Source organism: Saccostrea cucullata, unplaced genomic scaffold (genome assembly GCF_032062105.1).
Source record: "Saccostrea cucullata isolate Sc308-1 unplaced genomic scaffold, CSIRO_AGI_Scuc_v1 ctg842, whole genome shotgun sequence".
NCBI classification, from domain to species: Eukaryota; Metazoa; Mollusca; class Bivalvia; order Ostreida; family Ostreidae; genus Saccostrea; species Saccostrea cuccullata.
Genome location: NW_026929376.1, coordinates 124966 through 151451, shown reverse-complemented (window position 1 = coordinate 151451; position 26486 = coordinate 124966). Strand labels below are relative to the sequence as shown.

General features: G+C 33.5%; 1 protein-coding gene across 1 annotated transcript in view; it reads right to left on the bottom strand.

Moving 5' to 3' along the window:
* Positions 1 to 26486, bottom strand: part of LOC134280670 (intersectin-1-like) — a 46511-nt gene that overhangs the window by 14997 nt on the left and 5028 nt on the right. The window contains exons 3-28 of the mRNA XM_062763111.1: positions 24309 to 24398; positions 23917 to 23980; positions 23432 to 23625; positions 23161 to 23265; positions 22632 to 22755; positions 22409 to 22494; positions 21744 to 21807; positions 21124 to 21302; positions 20977 to 20994; positions 19956 to 20081; positions 19465 to 19615; positions 19099 to 19210; positions 18685 to 18838; positions 13253 to 13414; positions 12954 to 13054; positions 12445 to 12587; positions 12195 to 12273; positions 11701 to 11847; positions 9576 to 9634; positions 9267 to 9373; positions 8931 to 9100; positions 6270 to 6399; positions 5125 to 5246; positions 4633 to 4755; positions 4439 to 4511; positions 2317 to 2511 (exon numbers count right to left, since the gene is read on the bottom strand). Coding sequence (XP_062619095.1) covers positions 2317 to 2511; positions 4439 to 4511; positions 4633 to 4755; positions 5125 to 5246; positions 6270 to 6399; positions 8931 to 9100; positions 9267 to 9373; positions 9576 to 9634; positions 11701 to 11847; positions 12195 to 12273; positions 12445 to 12587; positions 12954 to 13054; positions 13253 to 13414; positions 18685 to 18838; positions 19099 to 19210; positions 19465 to 19615; positions 19956 to 20081; positions 20977 to 20994; positions 21124 to 21302; positions 21744 to 21807; positions 22409 to 22494; positions 22632 to 22755; positions 23161 to 23265; positions 23432 to 23625; positions 23917 to 23980; positions 24309 to 24398 — 3078 coding nt within the window. The remainder of the gene's footprint in view (positions 1 to 2316; positions 2512 to 4438; positions 4512 to 4632; positions 4756 to 5124; positions 5247 to 6269; positions 6400 to 8930; positions 9101 to 9266; positions 9374 to 9575; positions 9635 to 11700; positions 11848 to 12194; positions 12274 to 12444; positions 12588 to 12953; positions 13055 to 13252; positions 13415 to 18684; positions 18839 to 19098; positions 19211 to 19464; positions 19616 to 19955; positions 20082 to 20976; positions 20995 to 21123; positions 21303 to 21743; positions 21808 to 22408; positions 22495 to 22631; positions 22756 to 23160; positions 23266 to 23431; positions 23626 to 23916; positions 23981 to 24308; positions 24399 to 26486) is intronic.

The window sequence follows — 26486 nt, the reverse complement described above, 5'->3', positions numbered from 1 at the left end:
TCTATTCAATTGTAGGTTTCATTCCCAAGTCGAATCAAGCAAAATCTGTAAAAGACTTTTTACTTTAGCTTTGCAATGTAGCCTAATCGCTGATTGGTTGAATAATATCAATAAGCTCCAATCATATCTGTAGAAAAAAAAAATCCAGACTTCTGAAAGCAGGACTGGCCAATGGTCTGTATATTTTCTAATTAAATTACACCCTACATGTATATTATGTTTGTCATAGAGTATATTAAATAGTCCTGATAGCTTTGATTATGATTTAATCACATAAAAATGTAATGCCAAAATCATACTATTCATACATAAACCAATCTACATATACCCCAATAATTAACACTTACTGATAAACATGACAAAGATGTTGGATGGCATCAAATTTTTGTGTGAAAAATGACTAAGCTTCACATTTTTTCTAGCAATCTATGAGTAAAGGGTAAACAAGTCTCTGTCCGGCTGATAAACTTAAATACTAAGTTCTCCATGTACATGTCTATGAATACAGTTTTCATCTGTTTACAAAATAATCATGCATTCCTTACACCACAACTTTTTACCAAATTGAAAATAGGGCAGCTGAAAGTAAAATCATCTTAATTAATGAAAATGATGCTTTTTAACTTATGGACCATATTCTTCAATATTAATGACTTTTAATCAATTTTGATATTGTGAGTACATGTGTGATATCTTTGCAAGTGTGAACACATCCTCTGCCTTTTCCAATGTACACAATCAGTTTAACCTCACATGTGCAGCTGAACTATTTGGCAAAAAAACTGAGTATCTTTAAGGAATTAAAAAACTTAACAATAACAGAGATGCTAAAAAATGTCAACAATACAACACAAACATCTCAATAAAGTAGGATTTGGTGACAAAAAAATCAAGTAACAGGTATGAACTTAAATTTAGTACTGTATTGAAATGATAAAAATATGTCTACCAACGATGAACTACACACGTCATAGACATGATAAAGTTTAAAATATATATTTACAATAAATGTAAAATCATATCTATTGTATAATGGTTAATAGTCAAACCCTTTGCAATAAAATTGAGAAGCACTCAATAAATACAAGTAGCTTACAATTTTTGCATTAATTCAGCTAAGGCATATTTCAGCTGAAAAGCTTATCCATTCTACACTTTTTCCTTTGAAAATGCCTCTCAGACAAAACACTGGTATTGAAGCTTTATTACACTTAATAACATTCAACTATCACAATGGCCTGAAAATTGCACCAAATTATAAGATAATAATTCTCAGATTTTTCACAACACTTAAAAATATTCACATAAACTGAAATCTAAGTACACATGTACAAAACATCAACTCTTTACTCCCCATTATTAGCATTAGTGCACACACCCCCTACAAAATAGCCTATTATAAAGTAGATGTCAAAGAGTTATTCCCCTTGCAGAAAAGTGACATGTGACAAGGGGGTGTGGCCAGTTAAGTCTGTCTGACCCGCCTCTTTCTGAATCTCAGCAAGGATAAATAACCAAGAGAATTTGATGGCCAAAAAATAAACTGAAATCAGATATTAGCATTCCAAAAAATCTGATGTTATGCACTGAAAAACAAATTTTATTTGCATTTTGTGCAAAATGTATAAGGTAGGCATATTTTGTGTGGGTGTGGCATTTAATGCACTGTGGGGGTAGGGTGGAATGAGGGAGGGGCGTGTCAGGGGTGAGGTCAATGTGGGGTCAGACAAACTGTACTGCTCCCCGAATCACTCCGATTGTCACTCCTCCTGGAATCAACAAAAACAGCTAAGGTTAGATAGAAGTGACACATTATACTGATGTTGGTTACAAGTATATAAAATGATAGACAGAAATATTCACACATAGTTTTTATTCATTACTTAGCATAGTTAAATTAGTTGAGATAAAACCAAACTCAGGTACAGCAAAACTCGTTCAGTACGAACACGGATATAGCGAATTTACGGATATAGCGAAGTCATTTTGGATCCCCAGCTAAATAAATTTAAAGAATTTCTTATACATTTATAACGAATTACGGATAAAGCGAAGTGATTTCTTAGGTCCCAGTGACTTCGTTATAACCGAGTTTTACTGTATTAAACTATTTGATTTCACTATTGTTTTCATTTCTTTAATAACAGTGAAACATTTCTATCACTCAAAATAAATTTCTGTATAAATCTGTTTCTCCTCTTATCTTCAAACCATAATCCATAAAAACATTTCTAGGGTTATCTGTACTTAATCAACTATATATTAGCACTGTACAGTTCATGCCAACTAATTCTAAGAAACAGCAATTTTACTTACATGTGTTTTCTTGAGGAGGAGAAGAGACCAGGGGTCCGACATAGTTAGAGGGGAACATTCCGACTGTTCCATTTACCTCCCCCTGCCACCAATCAGCATCGTCCTTATTGACAACATTAATCACAGAGTCCTTGTGGAATGTCAGTTCATCGTCATTCTGAGCTGTGTACGGGTATAGGGCTATCACCTGATCAACTGCAATCACAAATAGTATCTATATTTTACACTGAATTAATTTTCATATTGCAATGTTAAAAATATTGCTATGAAATGAGGACAAAGAGCTGATAAACCTTAATAAATATTGTAAAATTATTCATGTTTTAAATGTGTCTGAGCATTTTACCACTATAAAACATAGGTAATCAGAGATTACAGAGCTCACCTCAACGAATGTTGTCTTTAAGTAAGGCAAAGTCACACAATTAACCAACAAAAAGTATACATTCCAAAAATGAAAATATTTTCAAAAGCAATTTTGATCTGATACTTTGAAATAGACCTACATAAAAAATTTAAACTACTTCTTCATGAAAATGTAATGAAAATCCAGCATCTGAAGCAAATTTGAGAGTTTTCATCTCTTGAAGCAGCATTTGTGCAAGTTTCATTTATACAATGTTATATAAGCCTTATAGTTTTTGGTAATAGACCTGCAACCATAACTTTTACCTTGTCTACTATCTGAAAAATGTATGTCCAATTCAGCATCCGAAGCAAGTCCATTAGTGTGCATCCTTAGATGTATCATCCATGCAAGTTTGCTCATTATAGGGCTCATAGTTTATTGGAAATGAAACATGCATCAAAACTAACATTTTCACTCATCCACAAAAAGTAGGTCAGATTCAGCATCCGAAGCAAGCCTGGAAGTATGCATCCTTAAATGTATCATCTATGCAAGATTGGTCATTAAAGAACTCATAGTTCCTTGGAAATGAAACCTGCACCAAAAACTTTTAACTAATCACTCAACCAGAAAATGTAGGTCAGATTCAGCATCCGAAGCAAGCCTGGTAGTGTGCATCCTTAGATGTATCATCCATGCAAGTTTGGTCAACATAGGGCTTAAAGTTACTTGCAAATGAAACCTGCACCAACAACATTAACCTGTTCGCTCAACTGGAAAATGTAGGTCAGATTCAGCATCCGAAGCAAGCCTGGTAGTATGCATCCTTAGATGTATCATCCATGCAAGTTTGGTCAACATAGGGCTTATAGTTACTTGGAAATGAAACCTACACCAAAAACTTTAACCTGTTCACTCAAGTGGAAAATGTAGGTCAGATTCAGCATCCGAAGCAAGCCCGGTAGTATGCATCCTTAGATGTATCATCCATGCAAGTTTGGTCAACATAGGGCTTATAGTTACTTGGAAATGAAACCTGCACCAAAATTTTAACCTGTTCACTCAACCGGAAAATGTAGGTCAGATTCAGCATCCGAAGCAAGCTTGGTAGTATGCATCCTTAGATGTATCATCCATGCAAGTTTGGTCAACATAGGGCTTATAGTTACTTGGAAATGAAACCCTCACCAAAAACTTTAACCTGTTCACTCAACCAGAAAATGTAGGTCAGATTCAGCATCCGAAGCAAGCCCGGTAGTATGCATCCTTAGATGTATCATCCATGCAAGTTTGGTCAACATAGGGCTTATAGTTACTTGGAAATGAAACCTACACCAAAAACTTTAACCTGTTCACTCAACCGGAAAATGTAGGTCAGATTCAGCATCCGAAGCAAGCACGGTAGTATGCATCCTTAGATGTATCATCCATGCAAGTTTGGTCAACATAGGGCTTATAGTTACTTGGAAATGAAACCCACACCAAAAACTGCACCAAAAATGTTAACCTGCTCCAAAAACATTAACCTGGTAATTCCTTTGCTGAAATTGCAGCATCTGAAACTTTGTCTGGTACAATAAAACACGCTAAAACCATCTTCCATGCATGTCTAATCAGTATAGGACACAGAAGTAATTAAAAAGAAAACTGCTCCAAAAAACTTAACCTTAACCTGGGATGCCAACGCTGACGCCGAGGGTATCACATAAGCTCCCCCCAACTTCGTTGAGGTGAGCTAAAAAGGGTTGGAGGTAATGGCATGACAAAACTTACCATATTTATTCTCCACAATTGCAGATTTCTGTGGCTGGGGTGCTGGAATTGTGGGTGTGGCAGTCCGATGCAACTAAAAATAAAATGAATTTTCTGACAAAACTTTTTAGTTTAGACTCAAAATCATAAAGCCGAGTTATTTCTAAGCAGCAACATAAAAAGATTGTGAATCGTACTGTGATAGATATTCTTACTGTGCTTGCGGGTGAGCCACTCTGAGAGGAGTTATCTGGAGTGGATCTAGCACTTGACCCCGCACCCAGAAGCTTGACATAGTTAGCAGGGAACCATCCAATCTTCTTTCTCTGACCACGGGCCTGGAAGAACATCATGTACTAATAATTTACTGATATATCAAGTTATGTTTATGCACTTAAAAAACTATGGATTTATATTTTAGCAACTTTTGGGCTAACAACAATAACACTAATTAATGAATACATTTAATAAATCATTACTATGCTAACCACTCCAAACCAAAAGTTTGTCCAAAATTTTGAATATAATTATCAATTTATGTCCATGTTCAGTATTTGACTTTTAAGCTTTAACTGCATTGGTATAGATAGATCATTTACTTCTATGAGGTTTCTTTAGCCAACTTCTCTTACAGGATCATATTCTTACTATTACCCTTGTAGGCATTTTAAGAAATCCAGACCCTCAACCCTGACTTTTACACAGACCTGTAGCTCCCCCTCCCACCAGCCACTGGGGCTCTTCTTGCGGACCTGTATCAGCTGACCAGGACTGAGGGACAGCTGTTCACCTCCTGTTGCGGTGTATGCGGCTATCACTGAAGCTATTTCTGTAAATAATGATATAATTTTCAATTTATCTCATTCAGGTCATATATGTTATACTGGTTCCTCATTATTTATAAGCCTAAAGAGTCAACTGTAAAGGTAAGTAATATTTAGAGATCAAAGTTTGAAAAACAAAGTGCATATTATCTAAGACTTTAAAGCTTTTCTCATTACCATTAACAACTACAAATTATTATCAGGTCATAATGAATGAATAAAGGGATTGGGGTGGGAGTGAAGGATTAAATCATGTAAGAAACCCACAGATAAAAATTACTGATTAAGAATAAATTGAAATAAAATCAAGCTTATTTGAGTTGAAAAAACATAATTTCATATCAAATTTCTTGAATTAAAATATTGTATATTGAAAACTAAAAATACATGTATGTCCATGTGTCACTGGGAACAGTAATGCATCATAAAAATTTGTATCAGTATTTGAAGTTTAATAAAAATATCTTGAATATTTTATTTAAAACAATTTTAAACATACAATAAATAGTAAAGTCAAAAATCACTGGGAAGGTCAAGGTAAAAAAAAGGATATATTTCATAAATTCTAAGCAAATTAAGTGTCAGTGCAAAAGCTTTCTTGAATATCTTATCAGTTTCTCTGAAAATGATCTAGTGTAAAAGGATGCACAGGACTGAATACAGATATGACAGACCCTGTATGCCCCAGCTTCAAGAAGGGCATTACAAAATTTACATTCAAGAGTAGATTCAAATTAATTCGACTGACTTTCTTACTTATTTTATTTAAAAAAAATAATTATTGACAGATTTATGGTACCTTTTATGTGTATCTTTAGCATCTGATACATAAGCAGTATTATATTTTTTGTTAGAAATTTATACATAATTATATTTAAGTAATAGGCATCAAACATACCATTATTTGAGGTGGATCCTATAGTTATACAATCAAATGGCAAATAAATTTAAGCAATCAACCACATATTTTTTTTAATCGAATGAAAATGTCGAGACATACAGGTAAATTTTTTTTTATCTTGGTTTACCTGGTTTTTTGAGTGTTGAACTGGTTCCCGTTTTCTGTTGACTCTGTGCTGGTTGACTGGTGGCCGGCTGTGGTGGAGGGGCCTGAACTGTGGGTTGTACAGCTGGGGCAGGACTAGGTGAAGGTTTGGACTGAAAAAAATAATACAAAATGTAAAAAAATTAAAATGATCATAGTACAATGGCATCAAAATTTTATAAAATTCTTATGATCAAGACATGATTTTATACATAAATTTTTAAAAATATTACCTGATAAGAAAAATCAATAAAATATGTCAATCATTTAAACTTATATTTTCTGTATCATATTTATGTTTAAAATGTTTAAATACTCTTGTTTTATCATTTTTAACTTCATAATGAAAAAAAAAAATAAGCAGAAAAAGAGCAAAAATAAGCTATGGATGCACCTATTTCAGGTGCTGATGATGAATGTGTGTTTGTGCGGGGTAATGAAGTGTTCTTTATATTTATGCTAATGTATTTGTGTTATACCTGACTGGATGTATCACTAGACCCTGTTAATAATGAACGGAAATTTTCTATAGGTTCATACGTGTCATCCTCCAATGACTCATACTGTTGTGCAGTCAACACAGAGGAGTTGGGGTTTGTGGGGGTGTTTTTGGACAAACTTTGAATAAAATGAAAATTCTCAAAAACGTGTTGTTCAGAAGCTTCTTTCTGATTTTTTGATGCTTTGTTTGACTTATCTTCATCAACTATGTCAATATAGGCATGTTCTTGAATGATTTCCTCTGATTCTTTCTGGGGATTTTTGGTATTATTAGTAGGATCATTAACACTTAGAAATTCTTCATATGCATCATCTCTTAGAACATTATCTTCAGTTTTCTTTTCTTCATCTGAATTTTTTACAATACCAAGAAAATCTTCATACACATCTTCTTTCTGCACATCAACATCCACTATTGCTTCTGTTATGTTCTCAGTAAAATAGGGAATATCATCATAAGTATCATCTCTGATCTCATCTATCCCAGAATTCCAGTTTTTCACTTCCTGTGCTGGTTGCCCCTCTGGAGATTTTGCCTGTGGGGATTCAGGATTCCTTATGAATCCACTCAAATCATCATATTCATCCCGCCCCTCTGGCACTTTCTCCTTTGGTGATTCAGAATTTAAGATGAAGCCACTTAAATCATCATACAGATCCTGGCCTCCCTGGTTTGCTTCTTCTGTGGTTTTAGGACTTGGGTCCCTTGACCTTTTGAACTCACTCAAATCATCGTAATCATCATCCACAGCAACATCAGTCCCTTCAGTAACAGGTGTCTTCATGAATGAACAATCATCATACTCCCCAATAGACGAGGTAGCAGAATGCTGTTTGATTTCTTCAAGCTTTGGTATATTTCTCTTCACTGTAAGATTCTGAATAAAAGAAAAATTGTCATCCAAGTTGTTCTCCGAGACCTTGTCAATAGAACTATCAGTTTTTTCAACAGATGCAGATTTAGATGAGTTCTGAAAGGTTGCAAAAATGTCTTGAAACTGATCTCCAGTCCCTTTCTGTGCATCTTCTGCACCTTTCTGACTGTTTGGGGCAGCATCTTTACTTGATGTTTCTGAAAACCATTCCCCAGCTAAACTTTGCTTGGATGGTTCAGTATTTAAATCATCAAAATCCCCAAACAAGTCATTTTCATCTGTTTTGTTTTTGCCTCCATCACCATTTTCTGTCTCTGGAAAATACTTTTTAAGTTCTGTAAAAGAAGAGCTTGTTTTCCTTAATTCTGGCTTCTCATTGTCATGTTTTCTCATGACGACCTGATCTGTATCCTCGGAACTAAAACTGAACAGATCCATACTAGACTTTTCCTCATTCAATTCTCCTAGATTAAATGATACTCCATTGTTTTCTGATGATCCAGTGTTATCAACACTGGTCTGGGTGGCTACTCCAATACTAAATTTATGAAAGGAATCCCCGAAACTATCTGAGGGTAAGAAATCTGATGATTTAAAAGGATCCCCACCCTCTGTAAATAGTGAATCATTTGAGAACGGCTTCTCTGAGGCAAAAGGATCTTCAGAGAAACTGCTTGATGAAAATGGATCCTCCCCTCCAAATGGTGAACTCTCAGCATCAAAAATATCCTGGCTGCCTCCTGCTGTACCCTCACTGGGAGAACAGACATTGTCATTAAATTGATCTTCGAATGTGACAGATTTCTTTAACTTTTTGACAAAAGATTTTGATTTGTCTGGTGGAAGAGCAGGGAGAGGAGTACTTGTTGAGGATATTGTGGAAGGGGTTTCATTTAGAAGTGATGGGTCTGCGGCATTTGAAAAGGAAGGGGGTGAGGCAGCTGTCATCGTGTTTTGTGTCTGTGTTGACTGCAGTAACTCAATGTCTGATTCAGACTGTAAGGTTAGATCAATAGAGGGAGATAACTCTTGTTCAGTGTTAACAGAATCTAGTGTTTGTAAGCCTGGTTCCACTTTCTACAACAATGTAAAACACTGTGACATATTACTGTCAAGAAAATGTTTTTTTAAAAATTTATACATGCAGGAAATCTTATAGTTTACACAATGTATTACATGCTTTTTTGAAGGAAACATGAGTAGTATGATCCAAACACATCTAAGAAATAGAATTGAGATCACTCCATTTTTGAGTTCTCCCTACTTACCTGTTGTTCTGCGGCCTTGACATAGTTAGCTGGGAAAATCCCTGACCTTTCACCTATTGACCCTGTCCACCAGTCACCCTCTTTCTTGGTCACCTGGATTGTCTCCCCCTGAGTGAAGGTCAGGTCACCTGGTTCTGTGGAAGTGTAGGAAAACATGGCCACATAGGGTTCTGTAAAAAGGAAAACAATGACACTCATTTTTATTATCTTTTCAAGTGCCACCGTCACAAATGAAAAAGCTGTGTATTTTTAAGCTTGCATATATTGGCCCCATTGATAAAAGCCCATCTTCTTAAAATAGAAATTATGTCATACATGTACTGTTGATATACTGACCAGCATCAGCAGTGTGTTCCACAATGGTGGGTGTACTACTCTTATCATTGGTTTCTACAGCCACAGCAGGTGCTGCACTTGTTGCCATTGGTGTTCCAGATCTCGATCTAAAAATATCATATCTAATCAGATATTCTTCACTCTGTTTAAATACTTGTGTAAAATGTGAACCTGCATATAAACATTCTGTTCCAGCACGCATTTTAAGATTTATTATTAATTAAAATGAAAGTGTATAATTTTGTCTGTATTCCTTTTTAATGTTGATACAGTACGTTATTTTTAAGGTACTACTTGTCAAGGACTTACGTTTGTTTGGAGCCTGGTCCACTGACCAGTTTAACGTAGGACTTCGGGAACCAACCAGTCTTAAAAAAAAAGACATCAAATCGTTATTAATTTCAAAAAGAAGAGATACATAAATATAAATTGGCTCTTTATTTTATGATTATCCTGCCAACATGACAAAATTATTTTTTTCAATTTGCTGCTTATTTTTCAAATTTTGTAGACTTTTCGTGAAATTGTAAAGAGAATGCAATTCATTTTTACTACAATGTAATTACATTTAAAAACTCAGCTTCCCTGAATTGTATAGGGTGAATTCACCATGCATCGGATACCCTTGTTCTTCAACAAGTTCTAGCGATATCGCTACCGACGGAAAATTATCAAAATGGAGTTTAACATTTAGTTTGTGATTAAAATATCAATTTGGGACACAATTATATGCCCTTTATTGAGAAAATATCCTCAGAAATCGAGTTTTTAGGAATAACTCCAAAATTTACCATGGATCGGACATTGTTTACCATGCATCGGACAGACGGTATTTTGACCGGAAAAATATCATACCTTTATTAAAGTGCTTTAAAATGCTTGATATGGATATATTTTTATCTTTTATCTAAGAAAGAACCCTCAACTTAAATTTAATTGACGATATCGTTGCACAAATGTCGAACGATTCAAGAGACCTCACTCTGCCTTAGAAATGCTTTAAAATGCTTATAATGCGGTAATTTGCACCTTTTTTGATGGTTTATCATACTCTGGTTTGTAGAAATAAATTGAGTCAAATTCCAGACGTCATATATCGATAACTTGTATTTTGACTGAAAATATAGTTTTTTTATTTTCTTTTTCCGCAAAAAACAGCAATCAGCTGGGTTCTGTATGAAAATGGTAGCGCTTACCTTTGCATCGGAAAGTGTCCGATGCATGGTTAATTTGTGTCCGATGTACGGAGAAATGAACATATTAGTGAAAACCAGCTCTAAAAAGAATTATACGAACATTGAAGTAATATTTCTTTAAAATTTATGTAAAATTACCAATCTTTGACTTTATTCACCAAAGTCTGACTCGTTCCGTTGAAGTCGAATTTTAAGAACGATAACTCTAAAAATCGCAAAATCATAAATTTCTGGTTATTCCCCTTTGATGATGTAAAATATGACGTAACTTCAAGGCCATTCTGGCGATATTTTTATCACAACATGATAATAACAAACGGTATCATTAAAAAATTTCAATCTTCAGCTTTAAGACAGAAACAAATAAATACACGGAACTCTTAAGTTGAAAGAGAATTTATTGTCTAAAGTTGTCCGAAGCAAGGTATGTGTCCGATGCATGGTGAATTCACCCTATGTGTATAAAATTATTTTTCTAGATACTCTGTAAAGTGAAATGTAGCTGTATCAAAACAGATAGCAAAGTATTAAAAGCTCATGCAGTAAAAAAATTAACATTTCATGCTCAGCTACTTACAATCAAGTTCTTGTTCAAACCAATAGAACTTTTCATTCACAACAAAATCAAGGTTTTATTTTCTGATTTAAGATATGTTTTCCTGATTTTTTTTTTATATGCTGTTAAAAAAATCTTTTAAAACTATTTTTAACAAATATATATATATTTCTGTTTTTCCAAATACATGTACTTGTGAATATGACCTTGCAATCTTTTCAACAAGTGTTACAAAGAGCCCTCTTTTCAACAGTACAGCAATGATTTACAAGCAAATTCATGCACACCAGGCATAATGGCCCATTCTGTGCCCTTTCTGATTTTTTTTTCAAATTAACAGAAATGTACTCATTAGTATTCAATATCAAACACCATAGTTATTGTGCATCAATTTAAAGTTTTCCCCTCAAACTTAATGCTTTTTTTTATACAATTTTCCAGCCAGCAAGTGGTCCTTTAATTTTATAAATCAAATAACTTATTTATTATGGGCTCTGATTTTTATCAACTTATCCTGCCATATTTTCCAATTTAGAAATGAATGCCATTTCTTTTGCAAATTTTATGAATCCTGTAAACGGTCAAATACAGTGACATTTGTAGGTTTAATTAATTAATTTCTTCACAGATGCCTCTATTCTACGACACTAAACCTATCACACAACACAGAACGGCTGGATACCTGTCCATTCAGCTCCCCTGACCACCACATTTCTTGTTGTTCTTTGACATGGATTATGTCCCCTTTGTTAAAAGACAAATGATTTTCTTTCTTGGCCTTCCACGGATAAAGGGCCTGGGCCTGAAGGCCCTCGGGGGCAGTGGATCCCTGTAAAGGCACCATCTAATGTCCATAAAAAGCGCTAGTTACAGATACTGTGACCAGTATAGGAGTTAGTAAGTGATAGCAGATAATGCAAGCAAAGATTTTAATAAAGAAAAATTTTAATTGAAAAAAAAGTCAGAAAAGTCATTTGATAAAAGTTTTGAAATTGAACTAACATTGATAAAACATGAAATTTGTATACAAATATCTAATTTTTGTTTAAATATAAACACAAACTAAAGAAAAACAAAGATTAACTCAAAAATAGTCATTTCTGCTATAAATATACGTCAAGTAGTAATTTTCTATAACCTTTTATACACAAAGAACAAACTAATTTTCTGATTTACCTGGCCAGGTGTTGGTGAGTCAGCTGGTGTATCAAACAGAGATTCTTTCTGGGGAAATGCTGAAGCTACAGGTTCTGAACTGTAAGCAATCAAGTTAAATACATATCAAGTACAAAATTAATATAAACTTTGGACTTTGAAAAACTGCAATACCTTTTACGTCATTGTAGGAATGTACAATATCTTTGACTTAAGAGTTAAACCACTATACTAGTACTTAATAAGGCATTTAATCTATTCAATTTATTACCTGAAAGCATTGCCAAAGGCGTTGAATTGACTAGATTGCTCCTCTGGCAGTTTCTCCACATAGTCTTTAGGGAACCAGCCCTTCTTTCCATTCATCTCTCCTCCCAGCCACCCCTCCTCTGCCCCCGTCTGGTCCTCTGGGACCTGAAACAGAAATTAATGCATGTTATCATACCATTAAACTATTCAAATCTTAGTTATCCAAGGTTTGATAATTATGTAATAATTACATACTTGAAGGAAAACATGTATATATTGCAAATTCCCTGTAGTTATACGAATTTGTTACATGTATATAAGGAATTACAGATATAGGGAATTAAATACACAGGTCCCAAGGACTTTGCTATAACCAAGTTTTACTGTATTGCTGAACCCTACCCCAATGCATTCTTAATCAAAAGAAAGTGGCTTTGGATTCGGTGAGCTTAAGTTGTACTTGTATGTGTATGTCAAATGGACAGGTACTAGACAAATCTATGCTATCAAAGGAAGAGTTTGTTCTCTTACCCAAACAATGTCATCTGGATTCAAACTTAATTCATCTGGATTTCTGGCCTCAAAAGGATACAAGGCCTTATATTTACAACCTTTACTACTGGATGAGGTCACTGAAAAAAGTATTAAAAAACTTCTAATGAATATATCAAAACAGGACTTTTGAGATTTCCTCTCATTTGAAGATCTTATCTTTCATATGAAGATTTTAGCTGTAATACTCTGTCGTAATTCTACTTGCTTGATCATTATGCTTTGACAGTTTAGATTTTCTAAATATGATAAATAATGATTTTTCTCCAATAACTGACCTGTAGTTTGACTAGAGAAAGCACTGCCCCAGATATCGCTCCCCGTGGCTGTATCAGTCTTAACATCTGCGAAGGCAGCTGACCAGATATCATTAGACGTAGAGGACGACTGAGTGTCGTTAGAGAATGCCGCCCACGTATCACTCGAGGCAGGGGATTTTCCTGAAAAACAGATTTGCGAAATTCATATACAATAAAATATTTACATAATATAATGTACTTTAAAATGAAAAAGACTTAATGAACAGCTTTTAATGGTTGGTGGTAAAAAATTACAGTATTCAGATTCTATTGGACATACCTTTTGCTTCTTGCTCTTCCCTGAAAAGAATATTATGACAATCATATTAATCATTTTATTTGATATTTTCAGAAATTGCATTTATAATGAATTATGATAAACTCCATGTACATGTACATGTATATCATAAACACATATAAAGTAAGTCTTAACATTAAAGAACCTTTATTGTAAAACAAAATTCAGAATGCTATAAATGTATTATATTTTGCCTGCAAGATATTTGGTGGAAATTGGTTGGCTTAGATTTGATTAAGTGCATTTCTTAAAATTTTTATTTATGTATATATGTGCTGGTCATTTAGTGTTGTACTCTAATTAGTCAAAGTTTCTTTACAGGATAGACGTGAAAAGGAATAAACAGCTAAATAAAGAATTTGTTTACAGTATTCAAGAAGCTACACATGTAGGTTTTTTAACAATGCATTTCATTAACTGTATAGGGGGAAAATAACTCGCGGTGTTAATATTCACTATATTCACGGTGATAATAAATCCGTGAATTCAAGAAACAGTGAATAATTTTTCAATAATCTCCTTGTCTTATTTGGAAATTTGAGAACAGACTACGATAGGTTTAAATACATGAACCACAGTACTGGTCATTTCAGTAATTACGAGTAGTGCTTGTCATTCAATTATTTTAATTAGCACGCTTTACATTAATTCAAATCAACAGATAATAACCTGTATTTTTTAAAAGGCTTTAATAGCCAACGCTACACGTTTCATCAATCAAAACACGTGGGCCATTATATGCATTTACCAAATTATTTAACATCGTGCATATTAAATTTTTATTTTAAAAAATCATTCAAATAACTATCGAACTAACTGAAGATTTGGAAGGATATTTATTTCGTCGACCAACATTAACACATTTATTACCGTCCAGTGTTTTTTGCGGCGATGTATTGAAGATCTTGGGGTGTACATGCACTCATTGTAAGAGAATAAAGGGAATAATTTGATGTTTATAGTCAAGGACTTTTGATAACTGCACCTGTTTTAATTAATCGTCAATTTTTTATTAAGTCTAACTATTTTATATTATCCTACCCTGTTGTTCGTGAAATAAAGACGTAACAGATGAATGTCGTTTACATGTAGCTATTGATTAAACGGATATAGACAAGGGAGGTCATTTCTATTGCGTAAGAATTCCGCGAATTCAAGAAACCGCGATCGTGTCCAATGACAGAAAACCGTGAAAATTACAACCCGTGAAATTAATCCCCTGTACAGTACTATTATAGTTTTTAAGCTTAGAACTTTATCATCTGAGTGTATTTATAAAATTGAATTGATCAACAGCACAAATTTATTTTTAGAGTTTTTAGGTCATGAGTGCGAGCCGATCATTTTAGAATTAATCAACCCCACAGTTTATTAATTTTTTGAGCCTCCACTCAAAAATAATTAAATAAAAACATGGTGTTCTTGCTATCTCTTCTGAAGCAGAGTGGCCTCCTGTTTTTGTTGTTGTTGCTTTTTCAGAGAGGACATATTGTCTTCAACTGATGACAGCTTTTTCTTCATCTCCTTAAATCAGAAATGAATGTATCAAGAGCAGATTTCCTAAACAATGAATACATCAACTAAGATTTCAATGATAGACACATCAATAGATGTACACATTCAGCGTTAGTACATATATACATCAGTTTTGTAAAAATGTTCAAACCCATTTCTGAAATATTTACCGCCATTTTGCTAGTTTCTTTGTTTCCTTTGCAATTCGGCTTATTTTTCCTTTTTTCCCATGATTTTTGCCATGTGGTCCGCCATATTTGTTACAGGATGTTTATATCAATCTTCTCTAATTCATGTGTTCTTCAAGAATACTTTCTATTTCTAACTTTTGACATGTTACTTTCAGTTTTGTGTCTGAAACCTCCACAACGGTCTACCGTGTTGAAAGGAGAAATTTTATCAGACCGTTGTGGAGGCCTACAGTGTTGAAAGGGTTAAAGTTTTTATTTATGTATGTACATGTATGTACTGGTCATTTAGTGTTGTACTCTAATTAGTGGAAGTTTCTTCACAGGAAAGGCATGAAAAGGAATTTACTGCTAATAAAAAATATGTTTACGGTATTCAAGAAGCTAGGTTTATTAACAATGCATTTCATATACTATAATAGTTTTTAAGCTTAGAACTTTATTATCTGAGTGCATTCATAGAATACATACCATAAAATTGAATTAATCAACAGCACAAATTTATTTAGAGTTTTTGGGTTTTATTGTTTTAGAATTAATCAGCAGCACAGTTTACTAAGTTTTTGAGCCTCTGAGTGCACTCACTTGAGCCTCTGAGCCGCCAGCTCCTTCCTGATTTTAATTGCACTCAATCTCCTGTTGTATCTTATTTGTGTTCCTGAAAATCACAAAAATAATTGTTTTTGTTGTTGTTGCTTTTTAAGAGAGGACATATTGTCTTCAACATGTACAGTTTTTTCAATTCATACATCTATAAACAGAACATCATGCTAGCATTCATGAATGAACTTAAGGAAATGCATGTAACTGAATTTTTCATACACTACAAAATAAGTGTTGCTATTTATTTTCATGAAGTTATTTTGGGAAAGAAATTATGTAAATTCACAGATGTTTATTTATCAAGAATAAAAAAATGCATATTTTCTATTTTTAATTAATTATTCATCTTTAAAAAATGCATTCACTGTTCTCTTACATGAAAAATTTGATACTGTATGAATAACTTCAAAAGTACTTTTAGTTAGGAAGTATTTAGGCACCTTGCCTAGAATTATGCTTTGATATCATTTTCTAGTTTGTCTATTGCACTGGTTTTTAATGTTGACATACACTTCCGTTTATCCTCATAATATGGCCTCTATACATATTTTGCAATAAATGAAGTCTGTATATTACCAAAATTGCAGTTTTTGTACTTTGAACCTATAAAATTGTGAGGGTGGAAACTCCTTAAATGCCAGACACATTAAACATTTACCTTGCTGTAAAAATAAAAATGACATGGATTTTAATCTATATGTTAGAAAAGTTATGCTGAAAAAAGGTTCATAAAAAATTTGAAAAAACTAGAACTGTCCAATTTCAAAATAGTTTACTTTCAGTTTCTCTTTCTGTGTTTTCAAGGGTTTTTCAGAAGTAAGTTTTTCCACTATGTAAAGATATGTATCACACATGAATTATGAAATTTTTTCTTCCAGTGACCTTAATTCCCCAAATGACCTTGGGTCAATTTCATGACACACTCTCATGGGTCATGGGCCAATCTTTGTGTGAAATGAGAACCTACCAAGTTTATCCATAAGAAAGATATGGACCGGACATGAAAAAAAAATTTTTCTTCCAGTGACCTTGAACTTCCCCAAATGACCTTGGGTCAAGGTCATACAACTGGATTTCATCAAATTGGTCCAAATGGGCAATCCTTGTGTACAAAGATATTCATTCAAAAGATTTTTTTTATCCATAAAATGTAGACCGGAATTATCAAAAATTTAAAAAATTTTATATACAGTGACCTTGAACTTCCCCTAAATGACCTTGTGTCAAGGTCATGACACACCCTTGGGTCAAGGGCATTTTTTGTGTGAAATGAGAACTTACCAAACTTATCCATAATAAAGATATGGACCGGACACAAATTATGAAAATTTTCTTCCAGTGACCTTGAAGCTCCCCAAATGACCTTGGATGAAGGTCATAACACACCCTTAGGTCATGGGCAATCTTTGCGTGAAATGAGAACCTACCAAGTTTATCCATAAGAAAGATATGGACCGGACACGAATTATTAAATTTTTCTTCCAGTGACCTTGAACTTCCCCAAATGACCTTGGATGAAGTTCATAACACACCCTTAGGTCATGGGCAATCTTTGCGTGAAATGAGAACCTACCAAGTTTATCCATAAAAAAGATGTAGTTACTTTCGGACACATTAAAAGTTATGAAATTTTTCTTCCAGTGACCTTGAACTTCCTCAAATGACCTTAGGTAACACATCTTTTACACACCCTTAGGTTATGGGCAATCTTTGTGTGAAATGAGAACCTACCAAGTTTATCCATAAGAAAGATATGGACCGGACACGAATTATGAACTTTTTCTTCCAGTGACCTTGAACTTCCTCAAATGACCTTGGGTCAAGGTCTTGACACACCCTTAGGTTATGGGCAATCTTTGTGTGAAATGAGAACCTACCAAGTTTATCCATAAGAAAGATATGGACCGGACACGAATTATGAACTTTTTCTTCCAGTGACCTTGAACTTCCCAAATGACCTTGAAAACCCAAGGTCTTGACACACCCTTAGGTTATGGGCAATCTTTGTGTGAAATGAGAACCTACCAAGTTTATCCATAAGAAAGATATGGACCGGACACGAATTATGAACTTTTTCTTCCAGTGACCTTGAACTTCCCCAAATGACCTTTTTTGGTATATAGGTCTATCCCGACATAATTTTCACCCTTAGGTCATGGGCAATCTTTGTGTGGAGTAGTTTTTGCATATAATAAACTTTGTAACTAAAACATCGTTGAATCAATTCACTAGTAACATTTTAAAAATTTCACTGTTCCTGTACATGATGTATTCTGTATAAATAACTTCTATGTACAGTTAGAAGCTGTTCAGGTACAGTACAAATCATTACACATGCAACGCTGGTTTACATGCAATGACCTTTACATGGGAATTTATAATGAAAAGGTAACTTTGACAAGATTAGCCAATAGATTATGACAGGATTTTTTTAAAATTCATTGTAAACTCAACAATATTAAAGATACAATTTACATAGTTTGTTTTTGCATATAATAAACTTTGTAAATCACTTTTTATTCACAAGAACTTTTAAAAATTTTTTCTTAATTATGTATTCTGTATAAATAACTTCTATGTACAGTTAGAAGCTGTTCAGGTACATGTACCTTGTCTACTTACTTTGATATCATGTTCTAGTTTGTCTATTGCATACAACAAAACCCATAGCTCACCAAAACGTTATCTCGCTTATCAATTCCTAAAAGCTATCATGCAAAAATAAGGTGTCACAAAAAAATAGTGATTTACAGTATATCTTTAGGGCTCAAATACTCAAGACATGAAGAGGACTAAGTTAGTATAACTTACCTGTGACTCGAGTTCACACTTGAGATTACTGGCCCGTGACTTGATTATACCCAGCTGTTCGTACTCGCGGCCTTTCTCAGATAATAACTGCTCTTTCCTCTGTCTCTCCCACTCCATCTGTCTCTGTCGCTCTAGTTCTCGCCTCGCAGCCTATTTATACATAAAATGTAAAATACACACTATATGTGTAATAACCATCGTAATCCTCAATGTTTAACAGTATTCATTTGTTATCTGCTACATCATGTTTTTTATGTGTGTCTACTTTGAAAAATTATGAACATTCTTCTTTTGAAATGCTGCACTATAGAATTATTTTTATTTAATAGATTATCCAATTTGGCAATAAATTTAACCTTGTGAAATAAACTTTAACTTGCAATTTATTGATACACATTTAGTTACTGTACCTCTCTTTGTTCCATCATTTTCTGTCTCTGTTCTTCTCTCTCTCTTTCTATCTGTCTTTGTTTCTCCATCTGTCTTTCCATTTCTGCCAATCTTTTTCTTTCTTGTTCTTGTCTATGAAATACACAAGATAATGCTCAGTACATGTACCTTTCAAAAATAACAACAACAAAAAAATTTAAAAATCTAAATTACTGTCAAAAGCTTGATAATAATATTGTTGGAAGTTTAATCCTCAGAAATTCTACACTTTCTTCACATTTCTTAACATCACTCCTCATGCCAAAATACCGTATTTACTTTTCTACTTTCTACTATGCTTATGATCTTATGCATGTTACAAACACATTATTGTCAATCCTTCGTACCTGACTCTCTCTCGTTTTTCCTGTTCCTGCCTCTCTTTCTCCATCCTTGCCTCGTTTTCTCTCTTCATCTGTTCCTGTAACATCTGACGTCGCCTCTCTAACTCTGCCTGGCCCTTGTCAAAGTTCTCCTTACGACGGTCCTCAAATGTAACTGGCAAATGAAAGCAAAAGTCTCACTGTTGTTCACATCATTTGATTGATAAGCTATCCAAAGTAAAATCTTTTCAATTCTTATGAGCAGGCACAGCTTTAGTTCATCAAATTTAATTTCAAGATTAACAAATTTCCAAACTAATTTTTTTAAAAAAGGAAAACGTTTAATACAGCTATGCATATACAAGTAAAATAATGATGATAAGCATAAAAAGTTTGAATCAAAGATGAATATAATGCACATTTATCATGTTTTAAAGCAAATTATTTGAATGCAATGAATTAGAGACTGCTGCATCCTCCATGCACTTTAATATCAAGGCAAAATAAATACATACAGCCATGGACATCTTCTTGTTGAGCTTGTTCCTCCCCATTTGTGGCAGCAGCTGGAGGGGCAGGTTGGGGAGGGGGCATTCCCATCCCCCCTAGAAGGTCACCAAAGGCATCCCCCTTTGAAGGAGCTAAATTCAAAATGGCAACATGCAAACAATTAAATTTACATGTACATGATTATACAATAATTTTCATTCCAATGATATATCAAAATATTAAAAAAATCAAAATATCAAGTAAAAGTTCTTTATTGTCAAAGCAATATGCAATAAAAATATTCCATAATAAAATTATCATTATAATGGCCATAATAAGATGCAGCAAATGCTAAAGTTAAAATTCAAAATTTAAAAAAAACTGAGGAAATATTCAATTTGGTTGTAATTCCAATCCTGAAAAAAAAATCAACTTCATTCCCAACGTGCTTTTTAAATAAATAATATACATTCAACATCAATCTTTTTTGAACTGGTAATACGTGTATGTGTTTGGGAATCATTTATATATCTCCTGTGTAATATATTGGTAGCATGTCCAATCTGAAAATTTAGCAATTAACCTTTACCTTGAAAATATGCTCTATATCAAATCTAGCTGAACAGTTATCAAAGTTTATGAAGTGGACAGATATAAAAATATATGTAAATGATAATCTGACCCCCATTACTTAAAGGCTTTACAAGATTAAATGAAGTTGATATTATGTACAAGTACTGTATGCTAGAAATATATTGAACATGTATACTATGTGTTTTCAGGAAATTATTACCTTAATTTTTCACCAACTTAACTTTTGAAATTATATATTAAAATTGCATTTTTTAGTGTAATGAATTTCCATTAATAATCATTTTTAAAGTCACTGTACAGTTATGTTCTCAGTAACAATAAATGCATATTTTGTAATATTTCAAACAATATATATCATTGATATATCCATAACAAGTAGATGCATAAAGGGTATATTATACAATGTACATGTAAATCCTTAAAAATGTAAAGTAGATCCAGGTACAAACTTACCCCAATATGTATATAATTCTAAAATGCAAACAAACTAGGAAAATAGTGAGCTGCATCTTATTGTTATGTCTCTGTGATAGAACATGGCAAAAACTAGTAGTCCTCAAAACACAAAGAAATAGCCAGTGTAAAAAATAACTTTGGTACCTTGTGAAGCCGGAGGGGCTGGGGCGCTAAAGCTCCCGGACCGAGCTTTACCAGGAACAAGTTCAGGGGGCAGCACTGCGGGGAGGGGAATCCCCGTTTTGGCCAGGTCAGCGAAGTGCATGGCAACGCAGAACTCATCACAGGTTAGTTTACCATCCTTATCATGATCAGCTAACGTCCTGTGATAAAGTATATAATATTTGATTACACTTATTTACATCAATTTGTCATTTAATGTAAGAGGTGGATAATGATATCAATTGTTACATCATTCCCAATATATAATGTAACTTATATCAGTTATATGAGAAAAAAAGATATTGCAATACACATAAATTATAATAAAGTCCCATCCTAAATACAAATGTACAGAATATGTATGGTACATATATGCTGATATTCCAGTATCATTGTCACTCCATTTTATGAACAATTCCAGACACATGTACCGAAACTTAGACAAGTGATGAATATCATAAATTAATGAATTTAACACTGTTTAAGTGATACATGTAATGATATATAATTTGAATAAAATTAGATTGTTATTATATAAATATAAACATCATCATTGTCTTTAGAGTAATACAGGTGTTGCAAATGTTGTTAATTAATCTTACCAGATTTGAGCCAGAATTGGTTGTGGTAGACCAGTTTGAACCAGCAGTGATCTTGCTTCAACACCTGAAATACAGCAGTACATGTTTGTATCATTACTTATGAATTAGGATCTTATCACACAAAAAATTGTAAATTACAGTATCAGACCTGTTTACCCATATCGTCATCTCTCAGTATTTTTGATTAGATATCTCCGTGAGATTTGGCATTTCCCAGTAAGATTTAAATTTACGTCGATTTTATATACAATGTATATTAAAAGAGAACAACTACTATACTGATTACAAAAACTTGGTTTAACAACATGGTCATTGTCTTTTTATAATACCACATCGTTTTTGGCAACCCTATATCACTTAGGTGTTTAAAATTTTTCTCGTTTTAATCGACTCAAATACATGAAACGAAGAATATCATAACGAAAACTAACTGATAAATTCCAAACGAACGTATTTCCGATTTCCGTATTTTCATACAAGCAAAACGTGAGACGTTTTTTAGACTAAAAATCCGTACAAAATATGGTGAAATCATAAGAGTAAACAGGTCTGCAGTATAAAACAGGAAAATGAATCATTGTTTCTGGAGATGCAAAACAAGAGTAACTTCCATTCTAAAACTCCAGAGACATGGTAAATCCAGAGACATGGTAAAAGGAACATACCTGTTAAATGACCTCGTTTGTGTCTATCATTAGAATTGAACATCTGTGTATACTTCAGTTTGCTTGGATGAGGCATTGCCATATTCCTACAAATTCAAACTCAACATGTTCTATCTTGCAACAAAGCATTCATCTTTAATATAATCTTGATAAGTGCATTTTCTTTTCTTTTACAAGGTTTCCTTTATATTGATCAAATTAAAATGAAAGTGAAAATACAAACCCTGCTGCTGCAGCAGCTGGTACTGGCCCTGGTTGTCCAAAAGAACCAGTTCTTGGTTTGTTGCCCATCATTGCAGCAGGAGCTCCCATGGAAACTGCAGGTGCTCCCATGACTGCTGGTACTCCTTAAAGACAAGATCAGCCATGTTCACCACAAAATGTTCTTATAAATGGCAGAAATAGTCCATAAAATTATTTGCTTAAAGCTTTTTAAACTATCCGAATGCAGAAAACTCATAGAAACATACTTAAAATGTTTACCATCAACAAGTTACATCTTGCTTAATACTGTAAAAGCACAAGTATTCGAGGGGGATTAAATTTCGTTGTTAATAATTATCAACGAAATTAAATCCCACACGAAATTTTATATCACTATATTCTGAATATCCTTACTCTCAAAACAATGAAATTAAATGCTCACGAAACTATTTTTGATTACAAATCAACGAAATTTTATCCCCACAAAAATTTGTGCTTCTACAGTACATGTACTTTGCACTTTGTACATGATGCGGTACATCACTCACCCATCATTCCCTGTTGACCCATCATTGGGACACCATTAGTCATGATGGGCATCCCCATACTGCTGGGTGCTACAGCTGTTGGAGCCATTCCCATCACAGGCATTCCTATAAATAGCAACAATGTAATTTTTATCTTACTCATGGAATAGATGATGCAAGGTAAAAAAACTACACAACATCCACACATTTCAATATTTTTAAAATCATAATGCTGGTAGTTCCACTGATTTCGAGATATAAAAGTTTATGTGAAATTTAATTTAAAACTTACCCATTCCCATCACAGGTGGCCCTGCAGTGGACATTGTACCAAATGACCCCATAGCTGGGGAAGGGTCGGCCTTTAGTGAGGGTGGGAGGGTTTTAGGAAGCTCAAATCCTTGCAACTTCTTTTTTATTAAATGCATTGCTATTGAAAACTCCTTTTTGTCCATTTTCCCATCATTGTTCATATCAGCAAGTTGCCTAGTAAGAAAGATAATGTATTTTAGGCAGGGATGGCGGTAAAACGGTGTTTTATATAGCGAGGAAATCAGAACTTGGGAATCTTTTTGGCGGTAGGCGAGGGTGGCATTATAACGGGAAAATTACAATGGGGAGCACTGTATCTTTACATTCTCATAAGTGAAAATGGTTATTGTTTGACCTATCTACTGCTACACATGAAAGATAAATTCTTTGTAATTACAGCCATCCATCATTTGAGACTTTCAAAATTCTTCCTTCATTAGTTATGTCTGTATTTGGCTCTCTTACCATATTTGTCCTAAAACAGCCATTGGCAAGCCTGACTGAAGGAAAAACCCTCTAGCCTGTTCCCCTGTAAAAAAATCAATACTTTCTCATACACAAACAAACAAAATCAATGTCTTAGCATACAATACTTTCCTCTTCAAAATTGGACATGGATTTCTTTCAATGCATTGTCAGCAGCACTATGGGTATTGTAAATGTGCTTCAATAAAGGCTAGATAGAATACAGAGATAACAATTTACTTCCTGAAACTAACTAAAGAATGAGAATTGATACTTTTACTATGAATAATTCCTTTCTTTTCATTTTTTGTCGACAGTTATGTTGGCCCCGAGATTATATAATTTCTTATACTATGAACATTGTAAATTGTGGTGATCCTGACATAGCTAACCTGTGACAAAGCCATTGATTGGTTTGAGTTGGAAGAACTGAGAATCATGCTTGGCACGATCTTCTCCTGTTATTTTCCAGGCTGCTGCCCCTGAAACCAAAACAGACATTTCAAAATATAAGCCCTCACAAAGAAAATAACCAATACATTGTATGTCAACTCTACAGTTTCATTGCCAGAGGCCAGAAATGAAGCATTTAATTGATGTCTGGTAGCTCAGATTAAACTCCAAAATGATGGTTTCAGTATATACAACAAAAACAGAAATCTAAATTTATTATTAACATGATTAACATTTGTTTAATAGACAATTCAGAGAGAGAGAGTTTAGAATTAAATAATCAATATATATTTATAACCATGAATCCCTCTTTTACTTCTAATTTAGCTAATAGAGAAAAAAAAATCTAATTTTTTCATGATGTTGGTGATAACATATTACATTGTAAAAAAAAGACTTGTGTCAGGTCTTGTTCTATGGTGTATGCAATCAATAACTTTAAAAAATATTAAAAAGTAAAGATTATCAAGTGCAAACAGATTGACCTAGCATTTTAATTTAACTTGTGCATTTATCTGCTTAAATCATGACATTTTATGTTTATCAACATGATCAACTCTAAAGAGCTACAGTAATGAATGTATCTTTAGATAAGTACAAAGGTAAGTGCATTGTTTTCTCTAAGAACCGGCTACCGGCAAAATTGACAGCTTCAACTGAAAAAAAAAACTGCTTTGAAATAAAATTGCACAGAGATTCTGTTCATAAACCTCAGCTCATAGCCTGTTACAACCGATCTCTACTTTGCTTTACTTTGAAATAAAGGGGAAACACTGTAAGTGGCAAAAATTGAATGTTATATAATTTGTATTACTTGGCCATTTTTAAATCATAAAACTTCTGTATACTTAATTAATATTTGTCTTTTTTTTTTAAGACTATTAACTTTCAAATCAACACAAGTCAATCTGGACCAGGTCCTTTCACTAACTGAATTGGTAAGGATACCAGAAGTCTCTGTGGAGACTGAAGCTCTACTGGTTTGTACTTCAGGAAAGGAAGAGAAAAGTTGGGAACTGAAACTTTACCACAGCAATAAGGCCAGCATTTTTTTATTTTTAGGTTTACAAACCCGGCGCTCAGGTTTTTGAATTTTCAGAAAAAAAATAAAATTGAGAAAAAAAGAATTTTTTCTTTCCGATGTCAAATTTGAGTCGGGATCGAGATTTCAAATTTAGGCCAAACTTTTTTTTTCTCTTGGTTTACGATTCCGCCGACCCTATTTTTCCCTATTTACGAAAATAAAAATAATGTGTCTGACTCGAAATTTTCTCGACCAAATGACTGTTTTTATAATTTACAACACATCTTAATTAATCATTAAAGCCATTCAAGTGACTTCCACAAATACAGATTGCCAAACCACATGGCGGGACACCAATGACCAACCTAGGGGGCGAAACAGACTATTTCTATACTAATGACCAATGCATCGAATACTCTGTCGGAACTCCTCTAGATTTTACTCTTCCGAGTATGAAAAGTCCAGCGTTACAAGATATACACAACAAGACGCAAAACAGCTGGACAGCTATCGATGTCGTGCCAAAGATGTTGGAGAAGATTTTAGGTCTTTTTATTGTCAAATAATTAATTCATGCTGTGAATACAGACATATTTTTACTGTTAAATTGTAAAGTTATTAACTTTCTAAGAAGTTACACACCAGATCCGATAAACATAATTAGTTCAATCGGCATGCAGATGTGCATCAAAACTTTTAATAGAAAAAGAATTTTTTATTGAAAATAAGTTTGAAGGGAAATTAACAAAATTATGACTATGCCTGGATTGCCAAAAGCCTGGAAATCTAATGAAAGGAGAAATTTTAGAAGTTTAAGATTGACAGCTACTATGTAAGAAATGAAAAAAAAAAGATAAACAATTAATCTGACAATAAGAAACTTTTAAATTTTAATAATAGTAGTAGTAAATTTTATTCAATGTCAATGTTGTTTTATGATTTTTTCTAGATATTTATTTACCTTGTAATTGGGGGGAAATATCTTTTAAGATTCTTTTTTTTTTCCTTTTTTAATTATTTTAAATACAATGTTTTACAGAAAAATTATTGAAATGTATGTAAGTTATAAACAATGAAATAGTTTTATAACGAT